We start from the raw sequence: 16,573 nt of genomic DNA, 5'->3' as shown, positions 1-16,573 counted from the left end.
TTGCTAACAAAAGAATATTTATTTTTAATTCTCTTTTGACTTCGGAACATTTGTTTCCATTATAAATTTGTCAACAAGATAATATTTATTTTTTTAATTCTCTTTTGACTACAATTAAAAGATTTGATTTTATATGCCAAACTAAATTTTGTAACCGTCCAAATTTCACCACGTGTCATCTTGTGAATATATGCCACATGTCATGCCCAATTTTTATTGAATTGGGAAGCCACAATTTTAAAAACCAATTTAGTAATAATTTAATTCAATAAAAAAATTTGATATCTATATTTTAGTTATTAGAAAGTTTGAAGGAAAATGCAAGGAAAGGTAAATATAGAAGAAAAGTAGAAAAAAAAAATAGATTTAAAGTCAATAAATTATTTTTATATACTACTTTAAACTCTTTTCACTTATTTAACTTGTCTATGTAAAGATTAAATAATTTAAAACTATATAAATTTCTTAATAATTTTAATTATATTTAATTTTCTTCAATATTTTTTATAGTAAGACCAAACATGAAAAAATTATTTTCCTTATTTTTTTTTTGAACCAAACATAACTTTAAAGTTCCTCTATCAAAATTTTCCCTCTTAATAGAATGATATCTGAATATGGTTGCTAGAAAACTCAAATTGAGAGTGTGGGAAAATGTGAAAATGGTATAAAGAGGCAACCAATATGATTTCAAATGGTTACAACATTTAAATGTTTGGAGGGTTGAAATGGATGTCGATCTCTTAACTTAGGAAATGGTTGAAATGAAACCGATTTAATTTAGCAAAATGAGAGGAGATTCCAAAGTCATCAACAAATGTCTGAATAAAACATGATAAAGGAATACAAACTTACACATTGTACCTTATACATTTTGACTTAAATTGCATGGAATTGACATGTCACCTTCCAATACAACGATCATTTACTTTGCACTCATCAAATTAATCCAAGTATCTCATCACCCGACACCCTTGAATGGAATAAATTTTCGATGTATTGTATGATTGGAGCTGATGTAACAACAAAATTTTGCATTTGAGCATTCACTGTTGCCTCTGAAAACCAAAGACAATGCCATTAGACTGTTTTGTATATATTTATGTTTGCTAGTTTTATACACATATATATACATTAAAAATTGATAAATAAATGTAATCGGTCATCTCAACTTAATTGAGGATTTGGATAAATCATTAACTAGTGATTTTAAAAAGTGTTTTTAGTTTTCTTTAGTACTTAAAAAAGTAAAAATTTCAAGTATTAAAAATGTCAAAAACACTTTTAAAATCAGTATCAAATGCACTCTAAAGGGCATTTGATAGTGATTTTTTAAAGTGTTTCCTAAGCTTTATCAAATACTTAATTTTTTTTTTTTTCAAAAACACTTTTTGAGTTAAAAGCACTTCTTAAAATGACTGTAAAACAAACTCTATGACTAAATTTAAGTACTACCCCATGGTGATAATGCAATGTGTTGACTGATCGTAGCAATCCTTATTAAGTTATATATTGAAACTAGTTCAAGTTTAGCACTAATTCACATGGACTTACCATTTTCATTCAGTTTCTTCATGAGCCTTGCCTTTGTAGGAAGAGTCGGTAATGAAGCAGAAACTGCTGTTCTGATAGCCCAGCCATGGTAGGGAGCAAAAACCTGTTGATATGCTGTGGAAACTGGACCCATGATGGAGTTTCCTCTGATAATTTCATTGCATTATCCATGATCAATCCAAAAGCTCACATATTGGATTAGAAGTCAATAATGTATATTAACTCGCTATACACCACCGCTTAAAACTTTAATACCATTTTAAATTATCAATTTTAATAGAAACTTACCCTATGTTTGGTTCTCAAAAAATTTGAGAGAAAATGTAAAAAAAAAAAAAAAATAGAGAGGAAAAGTAAAAAAAAAAAAAAAATTAAGTCAATAAATTATTTTATATGTTTTGTCAAACACATTTAATTTATTTTCCTCAATTATTATAAGGATTAAATAATTTTAAAATGCTTTAATTTCTAACTAATTTTAATTATATTTTATTTTCTTAGTATTTTTCTTCTTTCTTTAATACTTTTCGGAAACCAAACATAGCCTTAAATAAGCAATAGAAAGAAATTTATTAACATACCTTTTGGCTAAAATTTGTTCGCAGATCACCTTGAGCATGTCAATTGAACGCTTTACTCGAACAAGGTTTCTTGAATTACTATTCGAGCTCTTTACACAATTCAACCCAATTTCACGATCAATCATAGCATCTAGTGTACTAACATACCTTGATGCTTCCATGAGATTATCAACCTTGCATTTAGAAACAAATGAAATTGCTAGTCATGAAGCTAGCTTTTTTCACACAATTTTAATAACTAACATATTTTTCTCTAAATTCTTTATGTCAATAAAAGAGAAATTTCATATTCATACTATTCACGTGAAAGAATATCTAACCCGAAAATAAACTTCTTAAGATTTTATGTGTTACCAGACATTTAGAATAGATGCAAATTCTCCCAATTTGTGGTCTCCCATATGATGTGTTATACAAATAGACAAATGCTCATTTCCATTATGAATGGCAATAGTATGACCGATCATTGTGGGTATAATAGTAGATGTCCGGGATCAAGTTACTATTATTTCTTTTTCCCACTTTATGTTAAGCATAGCAATTAACGTAAATAACATAGTCACTCGAATTCAAGTAGGGTTTGACCTTGATTCAGAGCTTTAAGGTTTCACTTTGTTTAAAGCTTTAGATTCAATTCATTCTAGGGGCGGAGCTGCCATTGATTAGCAGAAATATAACTTTATTAAAAATAAAAATAAAGGGGAGAGAGGGAGGATGCTTAACCACTAGGCTAAATTTGTATTTTTGCTTAAACCATGTCCCTCTAATAACTTTGTAACACTATTGAACTTACTGCATGCATGCCTATATTGAAAAAGAACCTGAGATCAAATGAAAAAGAAAAATGAAACCAGCCTTCAAGGGGTGAACTTCCGTGATTAGAAAATCACCTTAGCAGAGAATTCTATCTCGGCGAACTTGAAAGCAATGCCCAGGAAACCGATGAGAGGGGAGACAAGGCGGCAGGCACGAGCAAACTGGCTGACCTCAAGCCGGGGATTAGGAGAATTCAGAGATTCCGCAAGCTCTATGAAGGCATCTGCAATTTTTGTGAGGGGTCTATCTCTTGCTGCCATTATTGAAGAGAGCTTGCTGGCTTCTTCCTTCTTAGCTTTACTTATTCTTCATCCAAATGGGATGCTGAAGAGGCGAGGAAAAAAGCAGTAGAAGCAGAAGCTGTTCCATCCATGAAAATATTCTCTACAGAGAAAAGGGAAGGGAAGGGAAGTACGCACTTACATAGATGGAATATTTGTAGGCTAAAGCTAATTTATCAGAGACTGTGCTTTGCTAGCTGTTAGCTTAGAGTAAAAGCCAACTTGCTGTCTCTTCACTATAACATTTTCTTCTTCTATCCTCTTATTACCAAGCAGCTGTGGCTCAAAAGAAGGCTTGTGTGTGTGTGTGTGTGTGTGTTAAGGGGTGATTATATTGATAGTTGACTCAGCAGGTCTTGACACAAATTGATCACAACATTTCAAATTGATATTAGGGTGTATAATATGTATATCTTAAAGAGCATGATATACATTTTGAACTGAAATCTTATATTCAACATGGTATCAAAGTTTGGTTTAACTTGAGGTTTGGTTTCTCATCTCTCCCAATGTGCAGTTCTTTGTATATGAACCTCTCCCTCAACTTGCAGTTCTATCTTGCTCATGATTCTCTCTCCCGTCTATCATTCCACATGTTGGGTATGGGGCCACTAGTGAAGGAAGATGTTAAAAAGATGATATTATGTTTTAAAAAAATATAGAAAATGTCTTTCATTTCTGATCCAAGTAGAATTATTATAACTCTACATGCACGAATGGATGTCCGAGCCAGCTTACGCGCACCTCAACTAATCCCACGGGGCTCTGAAGTTAACGACCGGGTAAACCTCCCGTGGTCCTGAGGGGACTCGAACTGGTGATCATTGGAGAGCAAATCCAAAGTCGGACCAATTGAGCTACCCCCTCAGGGTTGGCCAACCAATTCATATATGAGGCATACCCAAGTTGATGCTAGCCTATAAATCAAAAGTACTCAACTCAACATGAGCCTCAACCAGTACTTTGAACCATGTTTATATTTATTATATTAAGAACTAATCTAGTCACTTTTAGAAAGTAACTTTTGGGATATGAATTGATTTATTTACTTGATAATGTTAACAAGTTCAAAAATATGTCAAAAACTTGAATACGATGTTAAGTTATTAAATTAATCTAAAACTTAAGTTATCACGAAATGAATCGAAGTATATTGAAAGTAAACTTGGTTGCAATCTTTAATAGTATTATAGGGTTAATTTCACTCACTTTTTTTTAGGATTTTGTTAAATATATTTGAACTTCTTTAATTTGAAATTTCATCGAAAACTTCATTTATTTTAATTAAATGAGAGAAATAAGTGAAAATAATAAAAAAGAAAGTATAGAAAATATATTTAATGAAATTTCAAATCAATTGAGATTAGATGTATTTAGTAAAACTTAAATAATAAAATAAAATAAAAAAAGGTTAATGATATTTGTGGACCCGCATTTTTCACATGTCTTCCCACTTGAACGGTGAGATTCGCTTTTTATTATGAAAAATTGATTTCTTTTTTTTTTGGAAAAAAGTCGCCACTTATTTTAGTTCTTTTAAAAAAAGGGGAAACGAAATAAAATCAAAAAAATTATGTGTGACTCCTTATTTGGAAAAGACGTATGTGCAACAACCGAATCTGAATTCAAAAATCAGGTTACTTATAAGGAATATACGGTAGTGAACCATAACACCCCTTTAAACTCGTAAACCTAAGGTCTTTACTAAACGAATGAAAGTAACTGTGACAATTAATTAATTAATCATTAATACAAAAAAAAATCATATAAATAAATATGTACAAAAAAAATCATATAAATAAATATGTACAAGTCATAATAAAATCAAATCACAAGAATAAGCAAAATAAATAAAAAGAGAAAGATATGAATCAATTTATTAAATTAGTTAAAAAAAAATCTTATTTCAAATGTCACGACACAATTTTAAAAAAATTTGAAAGAATTTATTTGCATTAAAAAAATAAAAAATAAAAAAATAAAAATTGGAGGTAATGATTTCAATTTATAGAAAAATGTTTCAATTCATGAAAAACAAATGATTTGATTTGGTTTAATTTGTATGCAATTTCTACTTTTAAAAAAATTATTTTCACTTATTTTATTAAAAGAATTTATTGAAAACAAATTTATTTACAAGAAAATGATTTAATAATAATAAATAATAAATAAATAAAAATTACAAGTTATTTAGAAAAGATACTTTTTATAACCCTATCTACCAAAGATATTTCAATTAAGTAAAGAAGACTTTTTACAATTTCATTTACAAAAAAAAAAAAAAAAAAAAAATCAAAATTCAATCTAATTTTATTAATTAAAAAAAGGTTTATTAATACGAAAATGAATTTTTAGGAAATTATTAAAAAAAATGTTTCAACCCCTTTTTTTAATTTACCAAAAATACTTATTATTTAATTTTATTAAAAAAATTATTAAAAATAAATGTTTTATTGAAAAAGCTTTACAATTTTATAAAGCTTAAAAAAATTATCTTTGATTCTATAAAAAAGAGATTTCAAATTTATTACTTGTTTTCAAAGATTTGGAATTTATAAAAATAAAATAAATAAATAAATAAAAATAAAATAAAGAGTTCATCCAATTTTTCATTTTTTTATTCACAAAAGCATTCTAATTTGATTTTTTAAAAGAAATTTATTTGTGAAAAAAAAAAAAGGAAATCTATGTTTTGACAATTTTATTGTTTGAAAAAAGAAAAAAAAAGAACCTATGAGAGAATTTTATTTTACTTGTATAGAAAAAAAAAAAAAAGATTCGTGAAGAAGTTTTTTTAAAAAATAATTTTGCCTTAAAAAATAAATAAATAAATAAATAAATATATATATAATTTATTTCTTAACTTTATAAAATAAAATAAAATTAAAATTAAAAAAAATCATTTTAATTTTAAAAAAAAATTACCTTAAAAAATAAAATAAAATAAAATAATGAGTTTATCTTAAAAAATAATTTTTATAAACCTTTATTAAATACAGATTTTTTTTACAATTTTATTTAAAAGAAATTTTTCCTTAACAAAGGAATTTGCACAAGTTTACAAGTTTATAAGAAATTTGATTAAAAAGATTGTTTCTTTAAACTTTATTAAAATGTGATTTTTTTTTTGTTCGAAAAAAGAAATTATTCGAATCTTAATTTTATTTAAGAAGACCTTAATAAATTATTTGGAGAAAGAACTTTGCAAAATTATTTACAAATAAGTATCGTGATTTTGATTTTTATTTAAATATGATTTTTTTGTTTGACTTTTATTATGTATTAAAAAAAGTGTTTAAAATTAATAAGAAAATAACTTCAATAAATAAAAATAATAATAATAATAAATAAATAAATAAACGATTTTGGTTTAGGAAATGAAATGGTTTTATTTAAGGTAATAATAATAAAATTAAAATTAAAAATTAAAATAAAATGAGTTTAAATATTAGGTTAAAAAGATAATAATAAATTAATTAATTAAATGGGACAAATTTGGGGTGTACAATATTACAAAAGTTCTATTAAATATGTAAAATTAAATGAAAATAAAACTCTTATTAAAAAATATTTTCCAATTTTTCATATTCAACTATTCTCTTCCATCCTTCCATCATTCCTCACAAATCACTAGCGATATTATAAACCTAAAGTTTATGTTTGGTTTCTGAAAAATAATAAGGAAAGAAAAAAAATGCAAAGGAAAATATTTTTTTTATGTTTGGTTTTCCAATGAAAAATATAAAATAAAAAAAAAATCAAATATAATTAAAACTAATTAAAAACTTATGTATTTTTAAATTATTTAATCATGAGTTAAAATAAATAAAATAAGTTTTAAGTAACAAAAAAAAAATTATCAACTTTTAATCTATTTTTTATTTTCCTTCACTTTTTCTTTCCTTCTACTTTTCCTTTGTATTTTTTTTCCTTTACATTTTCCCTCAAAGCACTTCACTATAAATAAATAAGACTTCGTTTGGTAAGAAACATTTTTAATCTAAAAAATATTTTTAAAAAAAATAAAAGTAAGTGCTTAACAAAATTTAAGAAACCCTTAAAAATCTAAAAAAAAAATATCACTTAACATTTTCTAAAAAATTACAAAACACTTTAATTAAAAATATTTTGAATAAAAATACTACCAAAAGACAAAAAGGGTAAAATAAATTATATATAAATTTTTTATATTAATATAAATATTCTTTTTTATTGCTATATGTTTAAGGAGCCAAGGCTTAGGATTTGATTTACCTTTTAATTATGTTTAGATTATGTTTGATTAAAAAATATTTAAAATAATAATAATTTTCTCATATTTAATTATGTTACAAAAAATGATCAAAAAATTAAATATAATTAAAAAAAAATTATATATTTTCAAATTATTTAATTTTCATAAAAATAAATCAAATTAAATAAATTTGAACTATTACATAAAATTAAATTATTATCCTTTAATTTTTTTTCCTTTACTCTTTTTCTACTTTTTGTTTCTATATATATTTTTTCTAAGATGTTAAGTTGAGAATTATTTTCTTCCAACCTTTGTTCATGGCAATAAAAATAACATAATGAAACAAACAATATAAAATTCCTTTTTCATAATTAAAAATAATGTTTCTTTCCGCTCCAAATGGTTCAAGAAAGCAATGAAAAAATTATCTCTTCTTACCTTTTATCCCATAACAATGACATTTATATAAAAAATAAATAAATAAAAAAAATCTATCAACATTTTCTCTTCTTTTTTTTTTTATTACATTCAAGCATTTTTGGTTATGGAAAATTTGAGAGAAAATGAAAGAAAATAAAGAAAAAAATAAAAGAAAAGAAAAATATTTTAAAAAAATTTATTTTACTTATTCTTATCCATTAAATAAAGATTAAATAATTTAAAATTTTATGAATTTTTAATTAATTTTAATTATATTAGATTTTTTTTGGGAAAACTATTTTCAAAACGTAACCTAAAAGAAAAACAAAATCATTTTCGTACGGTTTTTTTTTTATTTTATTTTCTCGGTAATTTCAGAGGAACCTTGATATGAATTTCTCAAGAAACAAAAATAGTTAATGGTTTTGTACGATGAAACAATCACGATAACAGGTGAAAAACACAAAATCATTAATAAAAACAAAACCTTAATTCAAATATAATAGATAAAGAGGAGCATACACATGATGAGCCCAACATTATATTTCAGTCAAGAGAAGAATCAGTTTTGTGAACAGATCTGGAGAAAACCAGCACATCTTCAGCATCCTTCACTCCAATCTTCTCTTCATCTTCTCCACAGTTGGATTTGGTGATGATGGCTTCACGTAACACTGCCTTTGCCATGGGATCAAACGACGCCGTTCCCTTGGTACTCTTCTTTCCCTTTTCATCTTCTTCTTCCCTCTCCAACAGCTCTTTCCTCTCCTTGTACGCTTCCATGGCCTTTCTTCCTCAATGCCACCGCGCACCTCTCTCTCTCTTTTCTGTGGTTTATTTTCTCTGAATTTTGTTATACGTGTCAGGTTTTGAGGCCTGTTTCACATGCAAGCAAGTGGGTGACTACACGTAGTATTTCTTAATCCGATCATTTTTTTTATTTTTAATATATATATTATTTTTTAAATAAAAATAAAAAATAATTTTTAAGAATCTAAGATAATTTCTTATATTTTATATGAGGTATTATTAATTTTTTATCTTTAAAAATAAAAAATAGAAAATGCCTTGCAGGAGCTTTACTCTTTTGCACTTTCACAAGCTTCTGGTAGGGCAGATTGTTAAGGCAAAAGACTAGGAAAAAGCATTGTATCACTTCATATGCTTGTTAAATTGTTAATTTTGGTTGAGACAAAAGGGAAAGGAAAGAAGAGGGCTTATCAAAGCAGTGCTTCTCTCTTTCACCCTGTTTCTCATATTCCAATCAGTGTTTCCCGTAGAAAGCAGGACCCCTGGTGAAGCATTGTTCTATCTCCCCAAGATTCTCAGGTTCCAAACAGTTGGTCCACAGGCGCCTTCCCAATCCCCCCGATCACACTTTATCAAATCAAGAATAGGGCTCCTTTTTGGCCCTCTTTCGCTCAATTCAATCCTTTATGATAAAAGTGAAAAAGTGAAAGCGAATAGGATTCATTTACCAGTACAAACATTGATGATGGAAGGTAGAAAGATACTCATTTTCAGCTAAACAAAGCTCGCGTCTCTTTGGTTTTCTGGGAGAAGAGAGACTGAGAGTGGAGAGATTTACTTTTTGAAGAAACTGACCACTAAAATGAAAAAATGGAATATATGAAGGAAACAGCAGGCATTCTATTAACCCATAAAATGCAAATTCCCAATAGAAATTATTTCCGCAGTACTAAAGAGAGTAGTAGGGGATCAGCCTAAGACCAAAACTCCAAAGAAAATGCTAGAAAATATGCAGATTTGAGATCTAAGCAAGGGATGAGCCGAGACACGCCCAACCCAATCACCAAGAACTAAATTCAATACTAAAGAGGCGGAATGTTGGAATTCAAGGCACAAGCTAAACTTCCATAAAAACAAAATCTTAAATCCGACATCAAAATAGCAATGCTAATCAGTTTGCAATGTTCAGTAATGAAAGATAGGAACTCTTGTCTGATAACTTCAATGGCCAAAAATGTAGCACAAAGAACCTCAAAAACTTTAATGAAACCATATTCTGCAAAAACCTAGTTCATCCTCCTGATGAGTTCATTAATGTAATCTTCACGGTTTCCAGCATCACCACCTTCAACGTAGTGATTTCTCTTCTTTTTGAGGCCACCCAGTGGTGCCTTAAGCTTGAATGGCCACAGGAAGTTGTTTGCCTCCTTGAAGTGTGGCCCAACAGTCATAATCTCATGGATGAGATCTTCAATGCAAATGATTCCAAACTTGCCCAAAGCCTGCAATAACATACCAAAATGTCATTGAAAAGCCAGTTTATTGCAATACATCGAACATATAAATGTTATTTAACCTACAACAAACCTGTTCAATGATTGAGTTATCAGTCAGACCAGTTCTCTGCTTGTTAAGTTTTCCATAACCCCTCTTGTAAATCAGTTCCCTGACACTCTTTAAATTGGGATACCTGAAACAATCTTCAGTATATGAATAACAAATCGCATGTGGAGATATGATCCCTGAAGGTTATGAAGTTGGCAGTCAGAACACATACCCGTATGTCACATAAGGCTCAACCCTGTGCAGCATATTCATTGTTGCCTTGTTTACTTTCAGAAAGACACCATTAAATATCTGAAACCATAAAAGAATTCTTTTAAATACGATTACGAATCTGCAAGGTAACAAGGAAAAAATAACTTTGACACAACTAAAACACAAGGAAAACCACATGAATGACCAAAGACCATTCACAAAACAAAAAGTAAAGCCCGAGTAGAAATAGCATTATCACTGTAAAAAATGAATAAATAAATAGCAGCAGTAAGTATCTATCATTTCTCTCCAACACAAATTTGGCATAAAAAATAATCAAGCCCAAAGACCAAGAACTACTGTGCTCCATGGTCCAATAAGATCAATGATCTCAGTGGATATGAGAAGGCATCTCAGGGACAAGTAAAATATTGTTCATCCAACTGAATCATGTTTAGGAATCAAATTCAGTAGCATCTTTAAGTTCCCTGTCTCAAATAAGATGAAATAATTGTGCTCAGACTGAATCATGTGAACCATTCAATCAATAAAAAGCAAATAGAGTTAACTATGATGTAAAAAATGGGCCACCAACCCAAACTCAACCACATTTACCGAACAACACAATCCGCAGTTCACTCAATACCATAGCACTTAAGAGAGACTTAGATATCAATGAATCCATATAAGGAATATGGTTCAAATGAATAGCAATTTTCGATATCCATATCAATTTTGTCTTTTACATGTATGGCCAACTGCTATACGAACAAATGGCATACATCTTTTCTCCAGATAAAAATAAAAATAATCTTCTATATTTATGACATATAGCAGTTGGCATTCAAATATTCAGCATTACACGCTTAGGGCCACATAAACAAGAAGCTGCCAGGCACAGCATTAACCATTTCCACTGTTATCTTTGAACGTATCAAAGAAAACAAATGAGAGTTATTGAAATCAATTGAAACTTTTCAAAAGACAAGAATTTTGAAACATATCATTCAAAGTATAACACTTTCAATACAATATAATTCTTGAGGTAACCGTGTCCTATTGGTTTTCAATAGTTAATACTATCATAGGCATTAATATTAAATGAAAAAAAGAGAACTACACAAATACACCAAAAGCTTCCTATTCTATCATTTCTTGAATTCATAAAGAAATCAACAGGTAAGCATCCTTGAACACATCGAAGAGGGACATGGGTTCTCAAGCTTATTACTCTGCAAATTGTCATGCAATAGCTAAGAAGCATCCCTTGGGTGAAGAGACATGCAAATAACTATCACCTTTTGAACCAATCAAGACAAAACAGACACAAAAACATCATCTTCAAGTAGGTGTGTTCTCCACAAGAAGAATCTTCCAAGGTCTTAATAGATCCAAAATCTGCACTTATCTAATGGAATGACAGAATTTATTCAATAGTATCCATTATTCAGTCTATTTTCTGATTGAGAATTCTAACAATATGAAATTTACCATGTTTCCTGAAGATTGAAGTGCACCAAACACTAATTTCATAGGAATTTCACTAATCCTTGCACCAGACGCTCATTTCACTGGGATTCCACTAATCCTTGCAAGGTAAAATCTTTATTCCAAGATAGCCCATTAGCAAGACCTTTAAAGTAACAGAAGTTGAAAACTTTCACCTAATGACCAATCCTCTCATCCCCTAACCCCAACCAAAGAAAACCATTGAGTCAGTTCTGCTAGGTCAGATTCAATTTGATAAGGAATAAGGACACTGATAGGTGATAATCTAAATGTTTAGCAAGGAAGAGCAAGTACAGGTAATCCTCTGACCTCATTAGCATCAGACATACCACTCATTCAACCACCTTGAGTAAGATTAGACACTGCTCATCAAATCACAAAGTTGCTTATTAAGTGTAACACAAAAGCAACAACGAGAAATCATAATCTTAGGAAAACCAAAGGAACTGAGCCCTAACAATATAACCTAGGCATGCTTAAAATGGCACCATTAGCATTAATATCAAGGTCCAAAGTTAGCAAAATTACAGTCAAGTGTTGACATTGTGCTGGATCAAAAAATAAATACAGAAAAAGGAAGTTGATGGATTCCATACTGTTGCACCAATAGTTTCCTATTATAAACAACACACTCATATTGACAACCAAATATGACTGCATTTTAAGTTGTAGAAAGCATAGCAACCTCAAGCTTGCTGACTCTAAATCAAAAGGCACCAAAGCAAGCACTATGAATAATAAAATATGGATATTCTATTGGAGCTGTAATCATCAATAGCACATAAATAGCAATAAATTTCATGTGGAAAACCATCAGCAGAAACTTTTTTTTTGTCCAGTTATAATTATTAAAGAAAAGAGCAAACAAACCAAAAATAAAACACAACAAAAAGTATCAATCTTTACCTGTCTCAATCGTAGAAGCTGCAAAATCTTCCTGGTCTTCGGGTGCATAGCATTGATCCTAAAAGATTCATAATTATAATCAACACTCCTTCACACGCAACAAGCTAATTTATTAAAAGAACATTGTAAATGACATAGCATTGATCCCACGAATTCTGATAATGAACAGCAACTTGGCTTCTGGGCTAACATAGAAACCACCCTTCAATTTGGCCTCTCGCTTCAATTGAATCAGCTCCTTTTGCTGAACAAGAAGAAATAAGTATATAACACCCACTTAATCAAACTACTGCTATAAAGCATAAACTTCTACACCATCAATAATTTACAAATCCCAATAGTTACCTGCTCATCGTATTCCTTGGCATACTGCTTAGCCCTAACATAAATCAATGTGCGGTTGGTGGCATTCTTCTTCTTGGTGCATTCCAGCTCCTGCTTTTTGGCCAAAGCCCATTCTTCACTCCTCTTCCTCTTCTTCAGCACTGATTCTGGAACCACAACTCCCTTCACTTCCTCTCCACCCATCTCTCTCTAAAATCAGAGCCAATTAAATTTGAGTTAGAAGGTCACCCAATGACAAGCTAAATAGGCATTGCAAAACAATAACAAGTTTGATCATCAAGGATCAATTTTAAATGAAAACTTCATTCTGTTTCAATACAAAATTTCAGGGTGACCCTAGCTCAATCAAAAGCCAAAATGGCCTATGAAAAACTTAATACTAGCTCAATCATATGCGAAAAGGGGCCGGGCAAACAACTAACAGTTTCCACCTTAAACAGTCAATTACCCAAATAAAAATAAATAAATAAACTAGTGTTCTAGAGAGAGTAACAACAGAATTTTCATCGACACAAATGGAAAAATGCACATCCAGCCCAATGGCAAGCCAAGTGAGCATTGCAAAAAAATCAACAATTTCGACCATAAACAGTCCGTTTGCTTCCACCAAAAATTGTCCAGTGACGAGAAAAGAAAACACGAACCGAATGCCAAAAGAGATCATAATAGATTTCCCATCTATCAAATGGAACCCTCGAGAAACAAAGAAAAGGAACTATCCTCAAAAGCTAAAACACGAGATCTGAAAGTCCATTTTCTTCCATTTTCCTCACTTTTCTCATAAACCAAACAGCGGGCAAATCAAAAAGAGTAAAAGGTTTCAAGACATAGAAATCATATGAATACTCGAATCACAGATCTAAAGAACATAAAACAAAGATCAGAATAAAGTATTTTTTTCGGACTCACCGTCCTGTAGCTGGCGCTGAAGCGAGGGTTTTCGCAGCTCGTAACTCAAAGAGAACATATTTAGACTACGAAATTAGGGTTTTATAGTTAGGGTTTTGGTTTCAGTGTCGTGGGCTCAAATCATCCAACGGTTCATATTTGGCTAGCGACGGAGAGAAAGATCTGTGCCGTTGATTGGGATGTTGAGGTATCAATTGTCTGAATTACCCTTCACGTCGATTGAAAACGTCCTGACTGCCCCTTGATTTTCCAAATGTTTTTTCATTTTTTCTTTTTTTTTTGAAAAAAAAATCATAATTTAAATTATCAAACAAAGAAGTATTTAAAAAAATTATTTAAGTAATTACCCTAAATATATGTTATATTGTTTTTCAAAATACAATTTTTAAATATTATTTTTATTTTAAAATTTAAGTTTTTTTAACCTATAAAAATTTATATTAATCAATCCTCAATTCTCTTTTTGTATTGAAAAATAATTAAAAAGTTAAGGTTTATTTTGGCAACTATTTTCAATAATAGTTTTTCGTTTTCCAAAAAAAAATTGAAAAATGCGTTGGATAACCAGAAATTGTTTTCGATTTTCAAAAACAAAAATAAAGTATTTTTGGATAAAAAGTTTTTAGTTGTTTTCAATTATTTTTTAAAAGTTATTCTAAAAAATAATTATACAAGCATATATAATGATTAAAAATTATAGGTATAAATTTATTTTTAAAATATATTTAAAAATATTAAAAATATTTCAAATTTTCAAACATACTTTTATTTAAAAAAATATCAAATAACATTTTTTTAAAAAGATTCTTAAAAATTATTTTTCAAAATTGTTTTAAAAAATAGTTACCAAACAAGAATATATAGTCATTCTTTCTTTCAGTGATACTAAAAACTTCTTCTAAATTTTATTAATTTTAGTTTACCATTAGCACTAATATTACAAGGATATATTTTTTTAATTTAATTTAATATTTGTATAAGTAACTATATTAATAATTAATTAATTAAGTATAATACTATAATTTTATATAAAAAAAATTACATTTTCTTTTAATGTTTTGATTGATAAGGTAAACTAGAAATTGGAACAAAAATAAAATAAAATATGTACTTAGGTTTTAAAGAAATAGATTATAAAAAAATGAATAATAAATAAATAAAAGTAAATCAACTTTCTTACCATTGTTAGTCGTATTAACATATTAAAATTTGATATTATACTATTGCAATATCACATAAATTCACTATTTATGGCAAGAAAATTATTATTTGAAAATAATAATAATCTTGTCGTATCAAATTCATAAAATTGGTTGATTAATATTCTATAAAGCGAAGAACCATAGGTTAAAAGATGAGGAAGAAGACCGATTTAGTCATATGACTATTTGACTTGGTGTTGTCTTCTCCTGATAAATGTAACATTTTCTTGGTAGCCAAACAGTATCCTTTTTTTTTCTTCCTTCCGTTTTGTGTATGGTAAGAGGTTTATAAATTGTAATAATTGATAATCAATCATTCAAATAAGTAATGATTTTTTAGAATAACTTAAAAGTTTGTATTAATTGTAATAATAAAAGTACAATTAAAAATAAAATAAATAAAAATAATTTAATTGTTAATGACACTAAAATAACCAAAATCTTTGCGGGGGGATCAATCTTCAACTTTATTTTATTCCCTAACATTGAATAGATTTTAATACTATTACATAATATATATTTATAATTTAAATTCTATATAAATATGTAATCGGATATAAGTTTGAGCCAAGCCCAATCCAAATTTAATTTGGGTCGATAGTTTTTCATCAAAGTCTGATCCAAATTAAAAATATTAATAACATTTTTGTAAATAAATGTATTATAAATTAACAATATCACATAAATAATAAAATCTTCTATTCCTGAGTATACCAATATAGTAAATTAATAACCCCACTCGATAAATAAAATAATAATTTTTTTTAGAAATCATTTAGAACCCAAAGAAATATAACTTAATAATATATGAAATACATAAAAAAAAATGATAACTAAAAATTTAAAAATAGTATTAAGTAACTTTTTATATAAATTAATAATTGATGAATTTGCCCAAATTACAAGATAATAATGACAAATAAGATCTTAAGATTTGAATGTAGCCATTTTATTTATTTATTTATTATAATGATAATATTTTCCATGCTTCAACAAATTTTGATATATCTAGAAAATGTAATTTTTTTTTTTATCATAATGTAGACCCCTCTTGTTGGCCACACGGGGAGAGCTGGGCGTTTGATTTTTTAGAAGTGAGGGATGGCTTTCCAATTGAGCTGTGTTTTGGGATGTGTGGCAAGGACTACCAACTTGCCATGGTGGTGGTTGAAGCAGTGGAGTTGGTGGAAGCTGAGCGTGAAGCAGTGGAACTGGTAGAAGCTTCGAGGAAAAGAAAGAAAATAAGGGAGGAGGTTTTGAAAAACTGGGTGTTTTGGGAGCTGGAAGAAAAGGAAGCAGAGGAAT

At 28.6% G+C, this 16,573-nt stretch overlaps 2 protein-coding genes across 2 annotated transcripts; both read right to left on the bottom strand.

Annotated features, from left to right (window-relative positions):
* Positions 1-810: 810 nt before the first annotated feature.
* On the bottom strand, positions 811-3,328 carry LOC117925638 (accelerated cell death 11-like). Its single transcript, XM_034844702.1, has 4 exons — positions 3,026-3,328; positions 2,136-2,308; positions 1,555-1,700; positions 811-1,058 (listed from the first exon to the last, which is right to left on the bottom strand). The coding sequence occupies exons 1-4, from the start codon at positions 3,209-3,211 to the stop codon at positions 940-942; spliced, it is 624 nt and encodes a 207-aa protein (XP_034700593.1). The 5' UTR covers positions 3,212-3,328; the 3' UTR covers positions 811-939.
* A 6,400-nt stretch (positions 3,329-9,728) lies between these two features.
* On the bottom strand, positions 9,729-14,149 carry LOC117925550 (60S ribosomal protein L7-2-like). Its single transcript, XM_034844588.1, has 7 exons — positions 14,067-14,149; positions 13,158-13,346; positions 12,959-13,056; positions 12,813-12,870; positions 10,417-10,496; positions 10,227-10,329; positions 9,729-10,141 (listed from the first exon to the last, which is right to left on the bottom strand). Exons 2-7 carry the CDS (start codon positions 13,338-13,340, stop codon positions 9,926-9,928), a joined length of 738 nt encoding a protein of 245 aa, XP_034700479.1. The 5' UTR covers positions 13,341-13,346; positions 14,067-14,149; the 3' UTR covers positions 9,729-9,925.
* Between the last annotated feature and the right edge of the window lie 2,424 nt (positions 14,150-16,573).

This window comes from Vitis riparia, chromosome 11, assembly GCF_004353265.1.
Source record: "Vitis riparia cultivar Riparia Gloire de Montpellier isolate 1030 chromosome 11, EGFV_Vit.rip_1.0, whole genome shotgun sequence".
Lineage (NCBI taxonomy): Eukaryota > Viridiplantae > Streptophyta > Magnoliopsida > Vitales > Vitaceae > Vitis > Vitis riparia.
Note: the sequence above shows the minus strand (reverse complement) of the source record. Positions and strands in the feature narration are given on the sequence as shown.

Coding starts and splice junctions, on each gene's coding strand:
- LOC117925638 (XM_034844702.1), bottom strand. CDS start 3,211: ATGGCAGCAAGAGATAGACCCCTCACAAAAATTGCAGATGCCTTCATA. Junction 1,701..2,135: donor GAACAAATTTTAGCCAAAAG/GTATGTTAATAA, acceptor TGAAATTATCAG/AGGAAACTCCATCATGGGTC. Junction 1,059..1,554: donor GAAGAAACTGAATGAAAATG/GTAAGTCCATGT, acceptor TTTGGTTTTCAG/AGGCAACAGTGAATGCTCAA.
- LOC117925550 (XM_034844588.1), bottom strand. CDS start 13,340: ATGGGTGGAGAGGAAGTGAAGGGAGTTGTGGTTCCAGAATCAGTGCTG. Junction 10,330..10,416: donor GAGCCTTATGTGACATACGG/GTATGTGTTCTG, acceptor AGATTGTTTCAG/GTATCCCAATTTAAAGAGTG. Junction 10,142..10,226: donor ATAACTCAATCATTGAACAG/GTTTGTTGTAGG, acceptor ATGTTATTGCAG/GCTTTGGGCAAGTTTGGAAT.